The sequence below is a fragment of the Theropithecus gelada genome, chromosome 9 (assembly GCF_003255815.1).
Source record: "Theropithecus gelada isolate Dixy chromosome 9, Tgel_1.0, whole genome shotgun sequence".
Taxonomy (NCBI): Eukaryota; Metazoa; Chordata; class Mammalia; order Primates; family Cercopithecidae; genus Theropithecus; species Theropithecus gelada.
In genome coordinates this window covers 71,694,391-71,720,715 of record NC_037677.1, presented here as the reverse complement: position 1 = coordinate 71,720,715, position 26,325 = coordinate 71,694,391, and the positions used below count along the sequence as shown (strand labels likewise).

General features: G+C 41.6%; 1 protein-coding gene across 2 annotated transcripts in view; it reads left to right on the top strand.

Moving 5' to 3' along the window:
- Positions 1-5,252: 5,252 nt before the first annotated feature.
- LOC112632165 (protein ZNF365) overlaps positions 5,253-26,325 on the top strand; it is a 107,362-nt gene continuing 86,289 nt past the window's right edge. For both annotated transcript variants that reach the window (XM_025397950.1, XM_025397949.1), the window contains exons 1-3: positions 5,253-5,573; positions 7,294-8,049; positions 19,761-19,941. In XM_025397950.1, the coding sequence (XP_025253735.1) occupies positions 7,307-8,049; positions 19,761-19,941 (924 nt within the window). In that variant the 5' untranslated portion in view covers positions 5,253-5,573; positions 7,294-7,306. The remainder of the gene's footprint in view (positions 5,574-7,293; positions 8,050-19,760; positions 19,942-26,325) is intronic.

The window sequence follows — 26,325 nt, the reverse complement described above, 5'->3', positions numbered from 1 at the left end:
CACCCAGGCTGGAGTGCAGTGGCCGGATCTCAGCTCACTGCAAGCTCCGCCTCCCGGGTTCACGCCATTCTCCTGCCTCAGCCTCCCGAGTAGCTGGGACTACAGGCGCCCGCCACCTCGCCCGGCTAGTTTTNCTCAGCCTCCCGAGTAGCTGGGACTACAGGCGCCCGCCACCTCGCCCGGCTAGTTTTTTGTATTTTTTAGTAGAGACGGGGTTTCACCGTGTTAGCCAGGATGGTCTCGATCTCCTGACCTCGTGATCCGCCCGTCTCGGCCTCCCAAAGTGCTGGGATTACAGGCTTGAGCCACCGCGCCCGGCCCGAGAATTTTTTTTTTTAAACAGTCTCGCTCTATCACCCAGGCTGGAGTTCAGTGGCACGATCTTGGCTCACCACAACCTCCACCTCCCAGGCTCAAGCGATTCTCATGCCTCAGCCTCCTGAGTAGCTGGGACTACAACTGTGCACCACCATGTCCCAGCTAATTTTTGTATTTTTAGTAGAGATGGAGATTCACCATGTTGACCAGGCTGGTCTCGAACTCCCGGCCTCAAGTGATCCACCTGTCCCAGAGTCCCAAAGTGCTGGGATTATAGGCATGAGCCACGGTGTCCGGCCAGAAATGATGAATGCATGAACTGGACTAACAACTAGGATTGTGGTACTGGAAAGTCCTTAGTTCATTCCAGCTCCTGCTTTTTACAAATGAAGACATGAAGCCCAGAGATGTTGCCCAGCTTGAATAAAAATTCACACAACTAATTAGGGTATTAGATCTTGGATCTGCACATTCTTAGTTCAGGCACTGGGCTGGAGAAACCTGTAAAGTAGAAAATTAGCCCATCCTCTCATTTGGTTCATGTTTGACCCCACCAAGGGAACAAGTAACACTGCTCTTCCTAGGTGGGGGGTTTACCTTGCTGTAAGTTTTCTATTTTTAGCCCCTATAGAAGCCCTACTCCCTGCAGATTCACTCCGGCTAACAGACTGCTGTGGGATTTAAGGCACTCTCCATGGTGTTGCTTGGTGGTTGCCATGACAATGAAATTTAATAGAAATAGAGTTTTCTAGTTGAGTATTCTGGTGAAGGCTTTAAAGCCAGATTACAGCTCTGACTCTGAAGCTTAAATGATGCAAGTTATTTGTACTGGCACATAGTAGGCATACCATAATACTTGTTGAAAGTCAGAATGAATACATATATGCAATTAGTTGCATGAGGGAGCTGGAAAACCTAACAGCTGAGAACTGAGCTGTTACTTAAAGTCGGTACTTAAAAGTTAGTGTGGAGCAAGTTTATCATATCCTTCTTGGGAAGTGGTGTAGCTCTGGATTTTCATGATTACCTGACACTCTGTGTGAGAAATGATTTGTCTGATTCCAAAGGACTGTGTCTGATGTTTAGGCCACTTATTAGCTCTGCAACCCAGGGGGTTCCTTCTGCACACAGATGTTTGCTGCAGACATGGAAAAAGTAGCAGGAATCTGACTCTGGGTTCCCCTTGCAGACCTTTTATCTGGGGCACCTATTCAAATCTTAGAGGGTCTGTGTTCAGTCCCCATAAGGCTGTTTTTTTGGCAAATGTAATCAACATATTTAATAAATGGATCAAAACATTTAAACAGCCTATTTGGTTCAAACCTTTCAAACCTGTGTTTGAAAGGCAGCCCTTCTGGCCACAATGGGTGAATGTTATTTAATAAATGGAGAGGAAAGACAGCTCAAAAATCTCCATTCAATTCCTAGGTCTTTCAGCAGGGATTCTCCAACCACCCCAGCCTGACGGGCTGTTTCCCATCTCAAGGAAATCTGTATTCTATATTAATCATTTGGCCTTCCTCCCCACCTTCTTCGCTTCCTTTCTGCCTCTTCCTCTGTCTCTTTTCCTACCTATTCTTCCTTTCTGCCCATCTCTTTTCCTCTCCACCACCCTTCCTTTCACAGTCATGACGGAAAGAGCTCAGGCTTTTGGAGTCAGAATTAGCTTCAAATTCTTACTACCTCTCATGCTTCTTAGTGGCATGACCTTTAGCTCTATTCATCACATCTCCAGCAGCATTCTGTCTTGTGCATAAAGGGCTGCCAATGTCTGCCTCGTTGGTTAATGTAACAACGGAGTGTTTCTCAAACTTCAGTGGTCATGAGAGTCTCCTGGAGAGAGAGGTGAAAATGCAGATCTTCAAGATCCACACCTGCAGATTCCACGCCTGGTCAAGGTTCCAGACATCTGCATTTTGACCAGCTCCATAGGTCCCACTTTGAGAAACTCTGGATATGTGCATAAACATTTAGTATAGTAAGATCCATTGTAATTACTCTACAGGTGAGAGATATGATCATTAATAATTCAGCAAACATTTATTGAACATTTACTATGTGCCAGGCATGATGTCAGGCCCTACAGACACTTCCCATTTAATTCCTTTAACCATATATATGTATGTTTATATATATGCCATATATATGTTTATATATGTTTATATATATATGCCTTGTTCCCATCCCACTAGTTGTAAGTGCCTGGAGGGCAGAGTAAAACAGCATAATGTGCCATAGAAAAACATCAGTGTTAGAAGACATGAACTCTAATCCTGATTTTATTATTTATTACTGATATGACTTTAGGCAAGTCACTTTACTTCCTAGAACTTTATTTTCTTCATCAAAAACTGGAAAGCCAATGAGTACAGTAGTTAAAAGCCCAGGGTTTGCCATCCTGGCTCTAATGCTTTCTACGTTTGTGATCTTGAGAAAGTTACTTAACTTCTTTGGGCCTGTTTCCTCCTATGTAGAAAGGGGATTTATTTGTTCATTATTCATTCTTTTAACAAATATTTTTTGAGCACTTTGATCAGCACTGTGCTAAGTCCTGGGAATATATTGGAGAGTAAGACAGACAGGGTCCCTGACTCACATCGCTAACAATTTAACAGTGGACATAAATATTAGAGAGACAACTACACCCATAACCCAGCACACAGAATTACTGTGACAAATCCTGTCGTGATAAATTTTCCTAGTATGCACTAACCTTGTCCAGGAGTGTCAGGGAAGACCTCCTCAGAGAGGGCATACTTAGGATGAGCTCTGAGGGATGAGTAGGCATTACCTGATAAAGAGGTCCCAGAGACGGGAAGAAGCAGGGCTGTTAAGTAAAGGGATGCCAAGATGGCTGGAACTGAGTGCACAAGGTCCGCCCTACCTCACAGGTGTCCAAAGATTAAATGAGGTAATTGGTGGTATACACAAGTGACACTTTGAGAACCACTTACGGTCCTAAATGCCTGTTGACCAAAGTTGAATTTCCCACAATACTCAGCTTTAGGCCCTGCATAGAATAACCTCTCCACAATTATTTGATAATATTTTATGATATTTTTAAGGTGAGAAAAGGACTTTGAAAATCTCCATTCTCTCATTTAAAAGGGGAGGAACTTAGGACAAAAAAAGGAGTAGCAGCTGTCTAAGAAATGGGAGGAGCTGGCCAGGCGCGATAGCTCACACCTGTGATCCCAGCACTTTGGGAGGCTGAGGCCAGTAGATCACATGAGGTTAGGAGTTCAAGACCAGCCTGGCCAACAAGGCAAAACCCCATCTCTACTGAAAATACAAAAATTGGCCGGGTGGTGGCAGGCACCTGTAATCCCAGCTACTAAGGAGGTTGAGGCAGGATAATCGCTTGAATCCGAGAGGCAGCAGTTGCAGTGAGCTGAGATCGCGCCACTGCACTCCAGCCTGGGCAACAGAGCGAGACTCTGTCTCAAAAAAAAAAAAAAAAAAAAAGGAAGGGAGGAGTCTGAACCGTAAACCTTTTCCTCTCCAGAGCACGCTTTAGCTGTGTTTTGCCATGAAGGCAGCGGGTGTGAGAGCTTGACCTGCAGGCGCCTCCCATGATGACTGAGATAACTTGCTACTCCAATGTGTGTACCTTTCAGACTTTAAGTTTTTACTAAATGAATTGATTCTTGGAATAGTCTTGAGAGCGAGTCAAAAAGTAACTTCAATGAAATATAATATTTTCAAAGCAAACACACCCCAGAACACTAGCCTATCTCCATTTATGTGGAAGTTAGTACATATTAATTCCTCTTCTCCTTCCTGCTTTTTAAAGGTGTGCAGGCCCCTTTCTTATGGAAATAATAATTATTATAAATGAAGTAGCAACAACACACGCTGACTATCAGCGTGTGTCCCGGTCAGGTAGCGTTTTTACAAAACTCCATCATCATCAGCGCATTCGATCCACCGCTATATTAAGAGGCAGGTCCTGATTATCTTCATTTCGTAGACGAGGAATCGAAGGAACAGAAAAGTCTAGTTACTCGACCCAAACCCTAGAGCCAGGATTTGAATCAAGTCTGATGCTAGAGCTTGGGATCTTCATTGCATTTGATGTGATAATTCATTTGTGAAAAACAAAGCAATTCATTTGTTTTCATTTGTCAGAAACAAAACAAAATCTCAACTAAGATAACTGTTGCGCTCTTAACAGTTAAAATAAAATCAGGTGTTGAAATGAGTAACAGTAAGCCTTGAGAAGACACCCCGAGGAGTCAAGAGGATGCATTAACTGTCTACAGATGAACAGAATATCTTCTTTGAACAAGGAAACCCAAAAGTAACTTTTATCTTGGTTTCACATTTCAGGAGTTACAGTAGGGGCAAACCAAAACAGATTAAAAAAAGAGAGAGAGAGAGACAGAGAGAGAAAAGCGAAAACTCAGCAAGCTGAGGCATCACAGTCCTTCAGAAGAAATATTTGCCGTCTTCTCTTCAGGACATCCTCTCTTTAGGAGGACGAATCTTTTCTCCAGGGAAAGGGGGCATCCTCCTCAGAGATGGGGGTGTAGGTGAGGGGATCTTGTTGCTTTGTTTGTTCATAATCCCTGCACTTTACTAGATTTAGTTTTGCCCGTTAACGTAGCCTCAGGACACTTGCCTAGGAAGGCTGGAGTGTACTCTCTGGGTTAGTTAGTTATTTGGGGACATTCTCGCCCCGCTGCTAGGGATGAAGAGGTCCTAATTAAATACCCAGGCCTTCCAACTGGCAGATTTTCAAAGAAGATGCCCAGCTATGCTGTATCCTCATCCACACTCTCCCGCTCCCCCTAAACTAAGTGCAAAAAAGCTTGCCAGGGCCTGCAGAAAGCGCCGCGACTGCTAGGCTGACACGCGTTTTCCCTTCCCTCCCCCGGGGAATGATCCCAGCATCTCTCGCAGTGATGTCAGTGTAATCCTGAGTCGGATCGGGCTCCCGGCTGGGTGGCGGGCGGGCAGATGATGCTCCCGCCAGCTGGGCAGAGCAAGGGTGTTCCCCGCGGAGGTGGCAGCCCTGGGCCGCGGCGTTCCGGAACCCTCGCACCCCCGGCGCGGTGCCCCCGGTGCCCGCGAGCGCCGCCCCCGCTGGCTAGCCGCGCCTCGCTCCGCCCTGGACGCCGCCGGTCCCGGCGCGGAGGTGCGGCGTGGGGTGGGAGCCGGCCCGGCTCAGTCTGATTTACGGCTCTGCTGAAAACCGCTTCGCTCCCGCAGCATCAGCACCGGCGGCGGCGGCTGCAGCAGCAGCAACAAGTCGGGTAAGAGGCGGCCGCCGGCTATCTGCGCCCGCGGCTCGGCGGAGGGGACCGACCGGGGTGGCCAGGACTGGGGAGGGGGTCCCCGAGCCCGCAGCATGGCGGGGAGTTGGGAGAGCCGGCTTCCCGGCCCCGACCAGCAGGAACTCGTGTGCACACGAATCCACTCTGGCACCCGTGGGCTGGCACGCAGCGGAGCGGGGGCGGGGAGAGCTGGGACCCCGGGGCAGGGTCATTGCCAGCCTGCCCTTCTCTGGCAGAGTCACTTAGGGCTGTTCCATGAGCCCCGTGGACTGGGGTTTCCCCTGGGCCCATAAAAGCCTGCGTGCTCTGAAGTGTGTGATTACCCATTTTCCCATCCAAAATGCCACCCTTTTCCCATTGCCCCCCTAGAATCCTGACTTCCCCTTTCTTTACCTCTTGCCAGCGTCTTTGGCCCTGTGCTGAGCCAGGGTTTGCATCTCATTCCCAGAAAACCAGTGGTTAAACACCCCGGTGTACCCGTCACAGGGAGAGGTTACCCTCTCTGGGGGCCAGAGGCTTCACCTAGAAGCCTTGCCCGCCTCGCTACCTGGGGACTATTTGCACCTCTGCTTTTGAAGAGGTTGAGGACTCTTTTCACCCAAAGACCCCAGCTGGGCTCCCTCATTTTGGGTCCAATGCTTGTTACATTTAAGTAGAAACCATTCATGGAAGAATAGAAGATATGCACTGCTTGCAGAATTGGGTTGCCAACAGTCATCTGTTGCTAGGGTGAAGATAATAAATTCCTACAAGGAAACCAGAACTTCCTGTTATTAAGAGAGTATGCTGATACCTAGCTGGTTCACACATTGACCATCCCTAGAGGTTGTCATATAAAATAGCATCTGAGACAAGACAAATCCATCCAGAACCCTCTATGATAATAAAAATCTTGGCCATGGCCCAACTTATGTCAAATGGTATTTGACACATTGGGTCCCCAGGTTTCAGGAAAACTCACATATGGGGTCTATTATTGTTATGATAAGCACTTTGGTTTATGTCATCACAGCAATACTTGAAGGAAAAAAAGGCAAAAATTTCAGAGTGAAAAATGTTCAGCTGATTGTAGGCTTAATGCCACTGTGCATGGCTTGAGTAATCTTTCCTGTACTTGAGGATAGGTCCCGAGCTTGCTGTCTTAGGACCCATTTTGACAATTCACGTGAGTTTTCATATATTCTTGTGTTCACGCGTCTCGGATTGTATCCTTAAAATGGGGCACGGTTTTGCATTTAGTGTGCCAAATTCAGGAGGGCAGGAAACTTGAATTCCACTTCTGGATCTACCACTTTCCATCTGACCTTGGATTAATGGCTTTACTTCCTTGCTCCAGTGTTCTCATCTGTGAAGAGGGGATGTTACTCACCTTTTTGATTCTAGGTAGGAGATGGCACACTTTTTCTGTAAACGTAGTAAATATTTTAGCTTTTAGGAGCATAGAGTCTCTGTCTCAGTTACCACTGCCATTTTGGTTTACAGTAAATAATACAGAAATTGATACAGCAGCAGTAAATAATGCAGAAATTGATGTGGATGGATTTGGCCCATGGGCTGTAGGTTTTAATTGCAACATGAAATGTTCTATGCAAAAGTCACTTGAAACCAAAAAACCTCTGCTGTCATGGAGATAAGCAGCAATCATTTTAGTAGTGTGCGTTTCAGCAGACATGTAAACTACCTATTTTCCCCTTCCCAGGACTTTTAGAGTAATGCAACAGAAGGCTTTTGAGGAAAGCAGATATCCCTGGCAGGAGTCCTTTGAGAATGTTGCTGTGTGCCTGCCATTCCGCTGCCCGAGGTGTGGAGACCATACCAGATTTAGAAGCTTGTCATCCTTGAGGGCCCATCTGGAGTTCAGTCACAGCTACGAAGAAAGAACCCTCTTGACAAAATGCAGTGTCTTTCCATCCCTCAAAGACACAGACCTAGTCACTTCCTCAGAACTCCTGAAACCGGGAAAACTGCAGAGCAGTGGCAATGTGGTAAAGCAGAAACCGAGCTATGTTAACTTGTACAGCATTTCACATGAACATTCCAAGGACAGGAAGCCATTTGAGGTGGTGGCAGAGAGGCCTGTGTCCTATGTGCAGACCTACACTGCCATGGACCTCCGTGCAGACTCGCTGGATGGGCCACGGTCCGGTCCCGGACTGCCCACCTCAGACACCAAAGCTTCTTTCGAGGCACATGTCAGAGAAAAATTCAATCGAATGGTTGAGGCTGTGGATAGGACCATTGAGAAGAGAATTGATAAACTCACCAAAGAGTTGGCCCAGAAAACTGCAGAACTATTGGAAGTTCGGGCAGCTTTTGTGCAACTGACTCAGAAAAAGCAGGAAGTTCAGAGACGAGAGCGGGCCCTGAACAGACAGGTGGACGTGGCCGTGGAAATGATAGCTGCACTGAGGCAACGCCTGACAGAATCAGAGGAGGAGCTTCTTAGGAAAGAAGAGTAAGTGTTGCTGACGGGATGCTAACCCCATTGCTTTAAGCAGCACCCCAATCCCCTTACAAACAAATGCTAAGCAAGGTTGATTTTTGCTATTTGCAGGTGCCTTGATTGCATTTCTTATTGATATAGTTGAACCAGGAGGCGCAGGGCTTTGATATCATTTACCCTCTGTGTGCATGGTCTGCAACCCAGCAACAAAGTCAAATATCTAATTCCTTCTCAGCTGGGAATTTGTAAACTACAGATAATGTTTTTAGAGAGAAGACTAGCACAGCCTAGCCATGGGGGGATCCATTCCTAGCACCAAATGGCGTGCAAGGGTGAGTTGAATGGGAAGGCAGAAAGAGTGAGCTGAGTGAGCTCATCTTCTTGACAGTTTCTGTATTATAAAGTCAGTAGGGCAAGATGCTGTCTTAAGTTCAAAAACGTTTCTCCAGTATAAATAAGTTTGGTTTATTTGCCATGTTGTATTATCTGCCCAGATTAATTAAATGTTAGTAGCTGAGAATCCATTTAATTTAATTTATATTTGAGAGAAGCAGACATTAGGAAACCTAGAGGAAAGACTTTCTGATATTGTTGTACTTCTATGATTTAAGTTTGAGACTTGACTTTTTGGAAAATGACGTGTATCAGATTAAGTTTTGCCCACTTGCAAAGAGTTGAGATTGGTTTTCACAAGTTGTAGATCATAGAAGCTATTGCTTAAGAAATCATCATACTTAGAGAAGCATTTCCTTATCAGTAAGTATAAATTTAACCCAAACTAGAAAAATACACATAACAAGTCAGTGTATTTCTCAAATGCAGAATGTCAGATTTCGTTTTAAATAGAGGCTTAGAAATTCATGGAATCAAAGGACATTAAAATTGATGGAGTAAAACATCCTAGAAGGTAGGTTTCCAAATAATTTGAGTTCTATTATAGAGATTGATTTAATGTCATCCTTTCTTTGCCCTCTGGTACTCTTCTATTTTGTGTTGTCTCTTAAAATGTAATAATTAAAACTTCCTGAGACACTCCATAGATTAAAGAGATCTTACTTGCTATCACATAAATGCTTACATTCTACCTTGAAGGGAAGCCTAGACATTTTTTGTTCAGGCGAGACATTTTTTAAATTACGTAGTTAGGATGGATTTGAATCAGCCTCTGACTTGCTTTGCTCCTAGGGAAATAATCTCTAATGAAAAATGTTTCCCTTTCGGTTTCTGGTGTTTCCTGGTGGGAAGTTAGTGTCTAGACCCGTTAATGGCCACCAGGGTGACCTGCACCATGCTGTTGAAAAAAGGGCAGATGTGGTTACTCTATGCGTTAAGAGAGACCTAGAATTAAATTTGAAAATTTTTGCTTTATTCAAGAGCAGTGAGTTTAAAAGGCAACCAAATTAATTTTTTGAACTTATTTATTTGTTGTATTTTACTTACTAATTATACAAGTAATAATGAACATGAGATCTGGAGTAGTAGTTGCCCGGAGTGATGGGTTCAAAAATGCTTAATTGTTAAAAATATCTGACTAAATAAAAGTGGGCTATGCATGGGTCAGTTACATGTTATGGTTAATCCAAGGCTGCCACTTGAGCACCAGCTGAAAAACTAATACATGGAAAAACTTGAATAGGACAGAATTATATGTGTAAAAATAGCTTCTCCAATCCAAGCACATCCTATCCTATCCTTCAGAGACAGCCACTGTTAAGTTCCGTAAATGCCCTTCCAGACCTTTCCTGTGTGCCTACAATTGTACACACACAGATTCCATTTTTTCTAAATGAAATCGTGACACATACTGTTCTGCCACTTGCACATTGAATTGTTTTCATTTTTAATATAATAGATTTCAGGCATCTTTTGTTTACTAAATACAGAACTATACTATTCTTTTTGACTGTTGTGTAGTATTCCATGGTATGGATGCATCATGATCCATTTAACCAGTTTGCTATTGATGAATACATAGTTTTATTCCATTTTCCCTGTATTAAAAATATTGCCTTGGTTATTACCCCTGTACAAGTTTGTTCACATTTTTGTGAGTATACCTGAGGATAAATTACGAGTTGATTTTTTTTTTGAGACAGAGTCTCACTCTGTCACCCAGGCTGGAGTGCAATGGCATGATCTTGGCTCACCGCAACCTCTGCCTCCCAGGTTCAAGCAATTCTGCCTCAGCCTCCCAAGTAGCTGGGGTTATAGGCGCCCACCACTGCACCCAGCTATTTTTTTGTATTTTTAGTAGAGTCGGGGTTTTGCCATGTTGGCCAGGCTGGTCTTGAACTCCTGACCTCAGGTGATCTACTGAAGATTACAGTCATAAGCCACTGAAGTGCTGAGATTACAGTCATAAGCCACCGTGCCCGGCCACAAGGTGATTTTTATATGTTATTTTTGGACTAACAGAAAAAAGCAATGATATTTAAAAAAGAAAAGAAAAAGTATTTTAAATAAAAGTGCAGGGAAATTGCCTTAAACTTTTAAACATAAACCAAGTCTTCATTTTTTTAAAACATTCATTTGGGCCAGTCCCATCAGTTTCTGTATTCACGTCTAAAATAGTCACTCTTTCTGTACATAAAGTGGGACTGAAAGAGTCTTGTTTCCAGGGAGGACACTGGAGCTCTTGGTCTAAGAATGAGACTATGGACAGCGCCCTCAGTGTCTGCAGCGTCTAGCCTCCCCACCCCCACGCCCCTGCCCTCTGAATGGGGATGCAGAAGGAGCTGCCCACCTGTCACACTGTTAATAGTGGGTTGATTTGACTGCATCTGCCTAGCTGGGCGGTGGGTGCCTCTTCCATCCTAACCACTACCTCAGAGAGCTGTGCCTTCCACCAAAGAGTTGGCCTTTCAGATAAGGGAAGACCCTATTTTGCCAAGGACCATACCAGGAGTTGTGCACCCTTGCCAAACACTTCCACATGAGCTCCCTAGGCCCATTTGTGAGAGAAAGTAGGTTGTTAACAGTCTCATTCACAATTGACTTACACTCCAGGGACCCTGTGAAACACAGATAGTAGATATGGTTTCAAAAAAAGTAAACATCTATTATTTAAAATTCACATAAGCTTCTTTTGCTTATGGATTTTTTCCTTCAACTTTTAAAATCCTTTCTTTCAAGTTAAAATAAAAGGCCCAAAGGCTGCTTCTGCCCTGAGGCCATCTATAGGCTGAATCAGCCAGATTGCAGAAGTTGTACATATATACTCATAGCAGAGGAGGTTGTCTGAATGGAGAATACACTTGACCCTTGAACGACTCAGGTTTGAACTGTGCAGTTCCACGTAAGTGCAGAGGTTTTATTGTCTGTGCCACCATTGAGACAGCAAGACCAACCTTTCTCTTTCTCCTCCTCTTTTACAATGATCCATTTCCATTTAATGAGTAGTAAATATATTTTCCTTATGAGTATCTTAATAACATTTTCTTTTCTCTAGCTTACTTTGAGAATGCAGGTATGTAACACATGTAACATACAAAATCTGTGTTAATCATTTGTTTATGTTTTCAGTAAGGCTTCTGGTCAGCAGTAGACTATTAGGAGTTAAATGTTTGGAGAGTCAAAAATTATACTTGGATTTTCAACTGCATAGGAGATTGGTTCACCTAATTCCCTGCATTGTTCAAGGGTCAACTATTTTGCACTTTTATACTGGTCGGTTTCATTGTATCCCCGTAGAAGGTATCTGCAGGTTTTGGAGTGCAAACCCAGGAGAGAAGTTGCTCATTGTCTTGACAAAGTCAGTGTAACTTTAAAAGTTCTAGTGAAACAGGTATTTACTTATTGAAGAGCTGTTGGGTAGTGCTGCCTGTAATCAGGTAAATCAATCCTGGAAACGTTGCGGTAAGGCATCCCTAACAAGAAAGGATGGAATTAGTAGCTAGGTTGCTGGCTGAGTTGGTCCCATGGGGTTTGGAAAATTTGAGTGTAATAAAAGTAATACAGAATTTACATATATACTTTTCTGCAATATGGTTCAAAAGTCCTGATTGAACATCAGTAATGTGCCCAATGCTGTGCGAGGTGTGTGAGGGGGAACATAAAATGCTTGCTGTCTTTCCCTAAAGTGTCTGTGCTCTGTATAGGAAGAATAAGGGATACCCACGAACATGCAAGGGGAGTTTTGAGAAGTGCCTCAATATAAGCCACAGTTTCAAGTTGGTAATACATTAGAGAACAGATTTTTCTGTGTGGAGAGGCCACACTGAGGAAATGAGGAGGAAAGGCTGAATTTGCACTGATGGCCAGAAGAGAGTGACCTTGAAGGGGCATCAGGGAGGGCTGCTAGAGATGGCCCCTGGGTAGACCATGTGATTTCTGATTTGAGAACCAGAAGGTTGCCCCTGTTTCCTGTAGGATAACACACTCATTTTATACATGCTGAAAATAAGGCCCAGAGCAGGGGAATGACTTGCCCAAGGATAGAGATTTAGTAGCAAAGCTGAACCTGGAATCCAATTTCTCTGTCTCTCTGCTGAGTGCTTTTTCCATTAGTTCACTGTGTCCCAGCCAGACTCCTGAAAATGTGATTTTTTTTCCCCAAAGCGTCAAGACTTATGTAATACTGAATGTGGCCCATTTTGGATGGGCTTGCTTCTTTGCTATTTTGAGAGGGCTGCCATGGTGACATCATTTATTTTTCTGATGTGATTAAAGAAAATGTCAGCTGGCATCTGAGGTGTAGAGAGCCAGGGGAAGGGTGGCATCATCAGTGTGGTCATGATATTAAGCTTCCAGAACACCCAGTCCAGGGCTTTTCACTTGACTCTCAGATGTCTGTGTTTAATCGGGGTAGGGCTTTTGCCACTGCTAGGCTTTGATCTCAATGAGAGGCCTCTTTGTGATTTCCATCCTACTCCCTTGCAGGCAGTGACACATAGAATCTGTTTCCCTTTCTCCTTCATCATTTGCCTCATTCCAGCCTAAAGCCATGCAGAAGACAAATCTTTATGAGTGTTTGCTGAGCAGCAGATACTGATCTAGGTTCCGACCATGGGATGGTAAACCAAATGCGTCCAGTTCCTGCCTTCATGGACCTTATAAACCAGAAGGGAAAACTGATGTTAAACAAGTCATTAGGGGGTGTGACAAAAGAGACATAGAGGGGTTGGCCTGAGCTAGGTAATGCCCATTTAGGTTTTTATCCAGAACTGACCTTGGAATGCTGGCCTTTAAAAGGCAAATCTGATTTGGTAACTTGCTTTGCACGACTAAATCCTCTTGCCATTTAATTCATTCCCATTTTTTGATCAGCTAAAGCAGTGACTAGGCAATGTAGTGTCCAGACTGATTCATAGCTAGGAAGCAGGCCAAGAAAAACATCACATTGGATATAGAGGTCAGTGGTGTGGTGAAGGGTCTGTTTGCTCCACATTGTTGGTTTGTGCATATAAATGGGGTCCCCTCTTCTCAGGCTGTGTTTCTTGCAGACTTACAAACTCATACAGAATAAACGAGGTGTCAAGCATACCCTCTCAGGGTTGGCACATGGTAAAATTCGGAAACCCAGGAAGTTTTCGATTTCTGTCTCTGCATATTCTCTTTTCTCCACTCCCCTGCCTCCTACCACATCCCCACTCTATGCCCTTGGGACTCAGAATATAGTATTGGTCAACTTACAACCAATGAGAATAGTTTGATTTTCTCATTAGAGGTAAGGGCCAAGAAGAGTAGAGATGGGCCATGCCTCCAGACGTGCAGTTGTTGCAGATTCAGGCCTGTGATGCCCCAAAGAGAGGGCAGGAGCCGACTCCGTGCTATGGGTTTGCAGCCAAGCTCCCTGTGCTCAGAGGTGGTCGACTCCTGCTTTGGGATTTGCCTTGTGGTTGACATTATGGTCTGTCTGAGGTGCTCTGTGATCAATAGCTAGACTATTTTTAGCCAGAGGTATTTTTACCATTTCATATTCCTCTGAAGAGGTTCATAAATCAGTCATGTAAAATGAAATTTAAATAACTTGGTGGAGCTTTGCCTTTGGGAGGAGAAGCTGATGTTAAAGTGTTTAAGAATAGAAGAAAGGCATCAGTTTTAGATCCCACCCCCTATTCCTGTAGGAGGTACCCATAGGTTACTCATTGGTTTGATGCTCCAGTACTTGTCTGGAAAAGGAAAATAGAAACTTAAGGATATCTGTGTTGGTTAACGATTTTCAAGTAGAGATATAGTTGCACATTTCATGCATTCAGCAGAAATGCATTAATCCTGTATTGTGTGCTGGGCTCAGGTTAGGTGCAGGGGGTACCTGCAGACAGTGAAGGAGCACACAAGGTCCCGAACTCACTGATTTTATGGTCAAATGGGGAAATGGCACACTGGTTCATTGTGATGTGCATGGTGATAGGGTACAAACTTCTGTGGAAAACACAGTAGGCCATGTCATGTACACCTGGGCGTGTGTCTGAGAATACTCCCTGGCAAGAGAGTCTGAGGTTAGAGGAATAGTTAATTGATAATTAATTGTGGGGGCTTTGGAAGAGGAGGAGGAATGACCCTGGCAGAGAGAACAGCATATCCAAAAGTAAGCATGGCTCAGTGCAAAAATGAAGGAAGTTAAAATAGACGTAAGAAATGGTTTGTGGATAGTAGATTATAATAGATGATAGGATCAGCGTGTTATCACTCATTAAAATGTATAGTTCAATGCCTATGCAAAATTGCAGTGAGCACCACAGTGTGCGAACACATATTTCCATTGATCTCTGCACGTGCTTCTAGGGTGTCTTGGTCACATGATAGCGTGTCTTTGATTTTTCTGAATTAACCTGTCTTTAACCCATATCAGAAGAAGTAACAGAGGATTCCATCTGTAAAAAATGAAATAATATTATCTGTTTTTCAGACCATATGGTCCTCCCGTAAATGAATGAATGCATGTGTGAATGGATATATTTTCTAACTGAAGGTTTGGCTCTCTGGAAAGGACTTTTTCACTCATTGCTCCTCTTCTACTGTGTTGGTTTCTGGTTACCTGTCAGTCTGACAGATTTCCAGATCTGGAAATCATTCTGCATCATAATGAGCTTCAAGGTCAGTTTCTTATGTTGTACTGGTATTTTTTTTTTTAGTGTCAAATATTGCTTTAAATTAGCGTGTTTTCTACTGAAGACTAAAACCTCAGATTTAATAATATTTGGCCTTTTTTTTTTTTTTTTTAATGAAGAAGAAGTCAAAGATGGGGCCGGAAGTGGCTTAGAATCAGTTAAATTTCCCCAGCACTGGTCGGCACCCACACCCTGATTGAGTTTCACTCAGGTTGGCCCTTATCTTCTCATCTGGCCTTCCAGCTTTCACACTGTATTCTGAGTCACAGGGTTGAGAACCAGAAATAAAACCACACAAGTCTTCTACTGTTCTGTCCGATAGCATCATATTACTCTTCTTCTTAGTCACATTTAACTAGCTTTGTAATTACGTGTTTATTTCAGTATTTCCTTCTTTCATTGTTTGACTCTCTCACTACATGTATCCATTATATGCTAACGTAAATAACATATTTTTATGAAAAATAACTGTTTTCCCAAAAATAATTTAGTGAAAAGAGCGGTATTGTTTTAAAAGTTTATGTGTGGCTTCATAGAAGGCAGCTGGACTTTGATAGTTCCACATTCAGTCTGTTGCAAATTTGTTGATTTGGTTGAAACAGATGAAGAAAATCTAGTCTCCCACAGATACGTAGTAGGAAAATGGAGGGGTATTTTAATAGCCTTCTCAGATAATCGTGGATATTTTGCTTTGATGCTGTGCCCAATGTGACAGTTGGTAGTTTCTTAAAGAGTCATTGCAATGTGGGATCTGAAACTGTATCAGTGAACATTTTGTACTTTCTTACCTTGAAATCTGTTGGTCTGTCTTGCACTTTGAATGGATATTTAATTGTTTGGAGTGTAATTATGAAAGAGGTTACAAATGCAATGTGTTTAACCCCTTTTCTTTTCCATTCAGAAAAACCCCAAGATTCTATGGGGAAATAAGAGGTGGTTCTGGATATTCATCCAGACTGAACAGGATGTAAATGAAAGGTGGATCTGAGATGTACATACATGATATTCCACAATTAGTCACTTGGTTTTGATACCTTTTTCATCTAACAAAGATACCCTATACAATCTCAGTATGATGAACTCCAGTCTTTGTCTTGTGTTTAACCTGTCTTTTAAAACAAAATCATAGTATACCATCAAGCTTGTTTTAACTGTTTTTTTTTTTTTCCACCTTAGTTAATGTAATGCATCTACAAACTGAAATTAGGTTAGCAGTTTGTGCCAGGTGGTTGAAAAATACAGAGGGTATTAACTTCTCAGCTTCAGGGCACAAGATAATTGGTTGAGAGAAGTTAGAAAAAAGATCCTTCTTTTCTATAACATAGCATAACATTCCGGGAGCGTATTAAAATTAATATTAAAAATTAATATTATCAGCATTAATATTAATTTTTAAAAGTTTCATATGGAACCACTGGCAAAATATTATGTGATTTAAAAATACAGCCACAATCATAAAAGGTGTTGCATTCAAATTTGTTCTCTTGCTTTTGTGATGCTAATCCCCTGAGATTAAGCCATCAAATGTTGCCATCTTTGCATATGCTAGACTGCATAGCATGAGAGTCCTGGAATAGCAAATGTGCACAGAGATAAAAGACAGGAAAAAATATACTGGGTATTGACAGTAGTTACTTCTAAGTGGTAGGATTTTGGGTCATTTTTAGTTTCTTCCTTGTCCTTTATAAACATTAATTACAACAAATACTTATTCAATATTGTGTGTCAAACACAAGTGCGTTGAGTGCCGGACTTAGAACAGAGAACAAAAGCTGATTCTATCCCTGCCCAGTTGAGTCTTCCAAAAGGTCAATTTTTATATTTTCCTTAATATATGTGAACGATTTCCATAATAAGATATAGGAAATATCGACCAAAATGAATTTTTTAAAATGGTACTTTTTAAAAAAACTTTTGATTGTTTGCCCTATAAGTACAGTTTGGAGTGATATTTAGTTATCCTAAATATCACCCAGGAAACCTCTACAACAGGCTTGTAGAAATTTGGATTCTCAGACACCAAATGAATTGAAGCCTTAATGTTGGAAATAAGAAGTATTTTCCTGTGGTGCATTTCCAGAATACTCCATCCCAAAGGACCTAAATCATAAGCAAGAACCACGAAAGGGCTGGGGATGCATTCACATGGGCCTGCCACTCCTTTGCTGCTAGTTAAGGTTTGTGGCTCAGGTAGGACAGATCAAAGTGAATGACGGTAGGGCTTAAAAATTGGCTTGTGTTCATGGCCTGAATAATGAAGACCTTGAAAAGTACACATCTTCTATGGAGGGCTAATATGGAAACATCTGGAAATAAAGTTGAAACTTGATGATTGAAAAAATTCTTTTCCAGAGGGACTCTTATTTCTTCTGTGTGGATATTTCTTAGCTACTGAAAGATGATGAAATTATTATGGCGTTGGGGTTTATGTTTGATCCTGGATAGGAAACTAGAAAAAACGGGGACTGGTATCACTAGCATTTCTTTGAGTGAATCATTATTAGAGCCAACCTGTTATCTGTTTTTATAAATATGTAATTCCCAAAGTTTCATAGAGATGTGTGATTCTATAGGAAGTGTCAGAATAAGTTTCAGTATGGCCAAGTGTGGCGTAATATATTTGTGAGAGAAAAATCATGACTAATTGTAAAAGTGGCACACTGACTGGTAGTACAGAAGAAAAGAGCTGGAAGTCACTACCAGCTGTTTTGCAAAGATCTTATGTAAAACTCTGACTTCCTGAACCAGACTTCCCTGAAGTTCTACTCTCAAGAGAATTATAGAGCTCAGTGGAAAATAAAGATCAAGTGGAGGTTGAGAAGATGCAGAGAAGCCAATGAATTTAATTGACTGTCTAGAACAACTGAATGAGGTTAGATAAACAAAAATTAGCATTCACGAATCAAAATTGAAAGAGCTGAAAGGACAGAAAGTAGAGTCTTTAGAATCTTGGGTAAGTTAAACATGGCAAAAACAATGAGAGGACGTTCCTTGAAGATTGAGAGAGATTTTGGAGACGCCTAAAGGAAAGACTACCCAACGGATAGTAAAATTACGGAACTCATTAGCTCCAGGGGGACTGGCAGAACATACAAGGGTAATGACTAAAAGGATATTCATGGCTTCTTATTAAGTGAAGACAATATGGTGGAGAGAACTCTGGCAATATACACCTATTCATAGTGGTGATTACTGGGTCCTCGGCCTGGGAAAGAGGGTGTGGAGAGAGGGGAATTGAGAGTTGAGGGCAAGGTAGGAAAAGAAGGAAAACTGTGAGTGTATGTGTGCTTGGGTGGGTGTGTTTGGGGATGAGTGTGATGCTCATGAGGATGGCTAACAAGATAATGGTGGTGGTCTCACGATAATGGAGTTTCAGGTGATCTTTCCTTTTTTATATTTCTAATGGGTTATTTGAATTTTTTAAATAGCTTATTTATAAATCAGAAAAAAATACTATTTTCATATTTCCATTAAAAATGAAAGCAAAGGCCGGGCGCGATGGCTCAAGCCTGTAATCCCAGCACTTTGGGAGGCCGAGACGGGCGGATCACGAGGTCAGGAGATCGAGACCATCCTGGCTAACATGGTGAAACCCCGTCTCTACTAAAAAATACAAAAAACTAGCCGGGCGCGGTGGCGGGCGCCTGTAGTCCCAGCTACTCAGGAGGCTGAGGCAGGAGAATGGCGTGAACCCGGGAGGCGGAGCTTGCAGTGAGCTGAGATCCGGCCACTGCACTCCAGCCTGGGCGGCAGAGCGAGACTCCGTCTCAAAAAAAAAAAAAAAAAAAAGAAAGAAAGCAAAATATAAGATGGTAAGAAAGTTATTAGAATTTTTCTGGATTTGTAATCTATTTGTGAATTATGTAGTTAAAGTATTTTGCTCAGCTTCTTACGGGAGGGCAACCCATGCACTGCTTCTCTTATGTCAGCATTAGAATAGTTTTCCTGGTGGTCTTTGGGTTGACCTCATGGTAGCTGTATGGGCTGTTTTGTTCTTAGCTGAAAAATGTACTTTTGGACAAGATGACTCATTTGCTGTGCTGTTTTGGTGCTTAGCTTGGTCTCTTGCTCCTATACTTTCTCTCTCTGTAGAGTTTTCTCTCTCAATCGCCTTTAAAAATCCAAGTCAGAGCTTGTCTTAAAAACAATGCATCCAATGGTTTCCTATCTCATTTGTAATAAAACCGAAAGTCTCACAGTGACCTGTGAGGCCCTACCTGGCTCCCTCCTCCATATAACCCCTTACTGTACCTCATACCCATCTGCATGTCCCTGATTTGCTCTTCCTAAACACCTGCATGGCTTCTTCCTCAGGTCTCCGTTCAAATGTCACCCCATTCAAAAGGTCGTTTCTAACTTTGCTTTTTAAAATATTATTCACTCCTTTCCTTTCTCTGTCACTGTCCCCTTGCACCCAGTTTCAATTTTCTTAGCACTTATGACCATCTGACATATATTTATTTGTATGTTTTATAGTGACTATCTTCTTCTACTAAAATACAGTCTCTAAATATAATCACTAAGAGGTGATTACCTCTTTCATCATTGCCATGGAGTACTACTGCCTAGGGTGGTAACTGACAAATAGTAGGCACTCAATAAATATGTGTTGAATGAGTGAATTCCTTGCCTCATATTTCCATTTTGTGTTCTGACATTTTTGCCTTACAGAGAAGTTGTCACATTCAACCATTTCCTGGAAGCGGCAGCTGAGAAGGAGGTTCAAGGGAAAGCCCGGCTCCAGGACTTTATTGAGAATCTGTTACAGCGGGTAGAACTGGCAGAGAAGCAGCTCGAGTACTATCAGAGCCAGCAGGCCTCTGGCTTTGGCCGTGACCTCAGCGGGCACGTGGTGAGTCACCCTGGACCGGCCACCAAGTGTAAGGTCCCTGTGCTTGGTGAGAATGGGCTGAGGACAGAGAAAAGGGAGCTGGGTGACTTGCAGGGACTCTCTACACATCATTTGAGAGTATTGCCTGGGCCATGCCTATATTGTGGAAATGTTACCTGGGAGTCCAGGACGCCTGGAAATAAGGTAAATGCTGCATGTGCCGTTTCCAGTCCCTCTTCACCCTCCCACTCCACACCATGCTGAGTTGGTAGAAATATATATATATTTTTAAATTTGTAAAATAGATGAAGTATCCAAAGAAATCATTCATTTCAATTTTGATGTTCAAGTAGCTCAGAAGTTATTATCATGTTTTGGAGCTCTTCAAGAGAATCTTATGAATTCAGTAAAGTAAAATCAAACCACATACACATTTTTTTTTTTCTTAATAGGGAGGCAAACACTGTTCAACAGTCTCTACAGGTTAAAATTCTTCATATAGATTTTCAAAAGGACTGAAAGATTCACAGGTGATAGTTCTAGGTTAGATTTCTGCATACAGTTTTGCATATAGTTTCAGGAGTTTAAGAAATGCCTAGAGCCCAGATGAGATCCCTGGATGTGGATAAAGATCCTGGTTCTCATAAGTGGCTTGATCAGGATTCCCTTGGTCTCGTTGGAGGGCAGAGGGAGGTACAAATAACCATACTCTAGGTCGGCAGGGGGGCGGGGGCAGGTGGTCATATCTGCCCTCTCTACAGTTCCCTACAACAAAGCCAAGGAAAGATTTTTGGATGCCCCAAAGCAGTTTATTTATAACATTTCCATTACTTATTGAACTTTATTTATGCTTACTTCCTTCCTAGAAGATTTTTAAATGATTTTTTTTTCTTACTGCTTCCACCCCCGCAGCAAATGGGCTCTATTATAAGGAAAAGAAAAATAGGCAACAACATTTATGCTAATCAAAAGATTAGCAAGGTTGCTACTGGTTGATTAAAAAGTTTACTTAGAGCTTTCTGGAAGCCAGGGTGAAAAGGCAACATGATTAAATAATAAAACTAATTGTCCAGAAGAAGGAATGAGATGAAAGGCAGGTGGATAAAAGAAGGAACAGCAGAGAGGAAGGACGGAAAGAAATGAATAAATCCTACATGGTGCTTGCTGTAATCATATACACTTGGCCTTAGCGCAGCTCAGTGATATAAGCCCCAGAACTTTCCAGAACAAAAAGAGACTGGAAGGAAGTGTGTTACATTTGTGAGGTTTGAGGCACTATATTCAAAGCAGTCTCATCCATGTATCATATTTATTATTTTCTGGGTGGATGTCTGTGGTCTTCTACGTGAAACGCTTCTAAGGGGGAAGTCACGTCACACCTTGATCCCTCTCCGTCACCTTCTTGGGAAACCATGAGAGTGTCCAGCCTTGATTAGCTGTGGCTGGAGGGACTATCTGAGCTTCTTTCTGCCATCTTCTTTCATCCTGCCCTCTCAAGAGAGGGTTGGGGCATGAGGTTATGGTACCCAGATGTGAGGTGAAAAGGCCTAAAAATACCTGGCTTCCGGTTGATTCTTACCCTGCTTCTGACTGGGCAAGATAGTTGGTCTTCATGGGCCTGTAGTTCTGTAAAATGAAGGGGTTGGATTCAGTGCTTTCCAAGTTGTTTTGGCCTCTTAACTTATCTGAGCATCACCTGACTTTGATGGTTAGGAATTCTAAAATTAAAATGTAGCATTGACACTTTCATATTTAGAATTATAAGTCATCCAGAGCTAAGAAATGTATGAAATCTTCCGATACTAAGTCAAGAGGAATCTCAAAGAGAGGAAACAATGGAGGGCAAGGAGGAAGAAAGGAAGCCCATTCATTCTCTCTTTTAAAATTGTTTTTGCAGGCCGGGTGCGGTGGCTCACGCTTGTAATCCCAGCACTTTGGGAGGCCGAGGCGGGCGGATCACAAGGTCAGGAGATCGAGACCACGGTGAAACCCCGCCTCTACTAAAAATACAAAAAAAAAAAATTAGCCGGGCGCGGTGGCGGGCGCCTGTAGTCCCAGCTACTCAGGAGGCTGAGGCAGGAGAGACTCCGTCTCAAAAAAAAAAAAAAAAAAAAAAAAAATTTTTTTTGCTCACCTTTTTTGCTTAGTTTATTTTTTTAGCTTGAAAGTTGAACATTTTTTAAAGAGACATAGCCAGTCATTATTTCTCATCAAGCCAAATAATGTAATCAAAAGTTGGGTAGCATTTTGGCTCTTCTAGTTAGATATGTACATGCAAGATTATATCCAGTTGTGTTGCTTGACAATGTGACATGTTCTAAAAAATGTGTGGTTGGGCAATTTTGTCATTGTGTGAACATCATAGAGTATATTTACACAAACCTGCATGGTATAACCTACTGCGTGCCTAGGCTATATGGTTTGGCCTATTACTCCCAGGTTATAAACCTACACAGCATGTTACTGTATTGAATACTGTAGGTGATTGGAACACAATGATAAGTATTTATGTATCTAAACAGAGAAGAAGAGAAGGCGCAGTAAAAATATGATATTATAAAAAGTAAGAAATGGTATAGCTGTATAGGGCGTTTACCATGAATGGAGCTTGCAGGATTGGAATTTGCTCTGGGTGAGAGTGAGTGTCTGGTGAGTGAATGTGAATGCCTAGGACATTACTGTACACTACTGTAGACTTTATGAACACTGTACACTTAGGCTACACTAAATTTGTTTAAAACTTTTCTCTCAATAATAAATTAACCTTAGCTTACTATAAAATTTTTACCTTATAGACTTTTAAATTGTTTTTTAATTTTTTGACTCTTTTGTAATAACAGCTTAAAACACAAACATTATATAGAAGTACAACAATATTTTCTTTTTAAAATTTTTTTTATTTTTTAATTTTTGATTTCTATTGGTTTTGGGGGGACAGGTGGTGTATGGTTACATGAATAAATTATTTAGTGGTGATTACTGAGATTTTGGTGCACCCATCACCCGAGCAGTGTACACTGTACCCAATTTGTAGTCTTTTATCTCTCACACCCCTCCCACCCTTTCCTCCTCCACCCCTTCCCCAAGTCCTCAAAGTCCATTGTATCATTCTTATGCCTTTGCATTCTCATAGCTTAGCTCCCACTTATGAGTGAGAACATACGATGTTTGGTTTTCCATTCCTGAGTTACTTCACTTAGAATAATGGTCTCCAATTCCATCCAGGTTGCTGAGAATGTCATTATTTCTTTCCTTTTTGTGGCTGAGTGGTAGTCCACAGTACATATAAACCACAATTTCTTTATCCACTAGTTGATTAATAGGCATGGGCATTTGGGCTGGTTCAATATTTTTTCATTTGCAAATTGTCCTGCTATAAATGTATATGCAATTATCTTTTTCATATAATGACTTCTTTTCCTCTGGGTAGATACCCAGTAGTAGGATTCTGGATCAAATGGTAGTTCTACTTTAGTTCTTTAAGAAATCTCCACACTGTTTTCCATAGTGGTTGTACTAGTTTACATTCCCACCAGCAGTATAAAAGTGTTCCCTTTCTACTGTATCTCTGCCAACATCTATTTTTAAACTTTTTTTTGTTATGGCCATTCTTGCAGGAGTACGGTGGTATCACTTTGTGGTTTTGATTTGCATTTCCCTGATCATTAGTAATGTTGAGCATTTCTTCATATGTTTGTTGGCCGTTTGTATATCTTCTTTTGAGAATTGTCTATTCATGTCCTTAGTCTACTTCTGATGGGGTTTTTTTTTTCTTGATAATTTGTTTGAGTTCCTTGTAGATTCTGGATATTAGTCCTTTATCAGATGCATAGATTGCGAAGATTTTCTTGCACTCTGTGGGTTGTCTGTATACTCTGCTGATTGTTTCTTTTGCTGTGCAGAAGCTTTTCAGTTTAAGTCTTATCTATTTATCTTTGTTTTTGTTGCATTTGCTTTTGGGTTCTTGGTCATGAAGTCTTTGCCTAAGCCATTGTTTAGAAGGGCTTTTCTGATGTTATCTTCTAGAATTTTTATGGTTTCAGGTCTTAGATTTAAGACCTTGATCCATCTTGAGTTGATTTTTGTATAAGGTGAGAGGTGAAGATCCAGTTTCATTCTTCTACATGTGGTTTGCCAATTATGCCAGTACCATTTGTTGAAAAGGGTGGCCTTTCCCCACTTTATATTTCTGTTTGCCTTGTTGGCTGTAAGTATTTGGCTTTATTTCTGTGTTCTCTATTCTGGTCTATTCTGTTCCATTGGTCTATGTACTTTTTCTTAATTATTTTTTAGACAGAGTCTTGCTCTGTTGTCAGGCTACAGTGCAGTGGCATGATCTCGGCTCATTGCAACCTCCACCTTTTGGGTTCAAGCGATTCTCCTGCCTCAGCCTCCTGAGTAGCTGGGATTATAGGTGCCCGCCACCGTGCCCAGCTAATTTTTTATATTTTTAGTAGAGATGGAGTTTCACCATGTTGACCAGGCTGGTCTTGAACTTCTGACCTCAGGTGATCCGCCCACCTCGGCCTCCCAAAGTGCTGGAATTACAGGCGTGCCCGGCCCTATGTGCTTATTTTTATACCAGAGAAGTACAATAATATTTTCTTTATGTCCTTATTCAATAAGTTTTTTTTTCTGTTTTTACATTTTAAAATTTTTCTTTTAAGCTTTTTTTTTTTTTTTAAAGTTAAAATCTAGGACACAAATGCACACAGAGCCAGGATTATCAATATTCCTGTTCACATCTTGTCCCACTGGAAGGTCTTCAGAGGCTGTAACGTGTACTGAGCTGTCATCTCCTGTGGTCACGCCTTCTTTTGGAATACTTCCTGAAGGACCTGCCTGAGGCTGTTTTACAGATAACATTTTATTTTTGTAGAACAGCTACACTCTAAAATAGAAAGATAAAAAGTATAGTGTAGTAAATACACAAACCAGTAGCATAGTCATTTATTGTCATTATCAAGTATTATGCTCTGTACATGATTGTATGTGCTATACTTCTATGTGACTGGCAGCACAGTAGATTTGTTTACACCAGCATCACCACAAACAAGTAATTCATTGTGCTACGACCTTATAACAGCTGTGGTGTCACTTGGTGATAGGAATTTTCCAGCTTTATTATAATATTATGGGACCACCCTCATATATGCAGTCTGTCATTGACTAAAACATAGTTTTGTAGTACATGACTGTGTATATGTGTGCACCACAAACAAATGTACCTATACATGTACATGCATGCATATACACACATAAGTACATGCACAAAAATGTACGCATACATATATACATACACAAATGGGAAATTAATAAATATTTATGTTTGTACCTTCTGTATTCCAAATATGATATGATCTACCTTCACGGACTTGCTCTACCGAAGGAAAAATGGACTAATTCAAATAAAATACAGTGCAGTTAGAATATAGCAAGAAATTTAGAGATGAGAGCTGTGTATGAGTGGGGCATGGTCAGGCTGTGGTGAGGGAACTGTTTGAGGGTTGGAAGGAGGATACGTTGCCCAAGGAAGACCAAGAATGAGGTATGTGATTTCTGAAAGGATTAGGCAGATATGGTTTCCCCTTGTTTCCTTGTATAGTACTCTAAACTCTACTTTGAACCATAGTCAGCCACATTAGGAGACAGTGTGCACACCCTGTAGACCATTTTTTCTTATAACAGTCTGTTTCATTGTCATACAGGTTGAATATACCTTATCTGAAATGCTTGGGACCAGAAATGTTTCAGATTTTAGATTTTTTTAGAGTTTGAAATACTTGCATGCAGCTTACTGGTTCAGCATTCCTAATCCAAAATCAGAAATTCAAAATGCTCCAGTGTGAGTATTTCCTTGGAGGGTCATGTTGGCTCTCAAAGAGTTTCACATTTTGGAGCGTTTGGGTTAGGGATATTCAGCCTGCAGTAGTTGGCACTATGTAAAATTATATTCATTTGTTTATTTGGTAATTGTGTCCCCCTCCTCACTGAGAGCAGTTTCCTCAGTACCAGTAAGTTCTGCACCCCAGCAAATATGTGTTAAATGAATTACTGCTAGTCCTGATTTAGCAACCTGCAGGACATAAATGCAACACTTAAAATAAGATTATCCAAGCTGTTTCATGACCTTCCATTTGAACAGTTGTGTGAGTGATTTTGACAGATGGGATAGTAGGTCACTTTGTGTCTAATTCGACACCATTTTTCAGAGCATAAAGATACAATATCTGAGTAAGCATATTATATTTTTAGAAATCAGCCAGGTGAACAAGAACATAAATGCTCAAGGGAATTGAGGGAAAGATACAGATGCCAAAACATTATTTCAGCAAAGGCACTAAATGTGAGGGAAAGGAAATTTTTCCATAGCAAAGAAGATTCTTAATGCTGTAAGTCACCTTA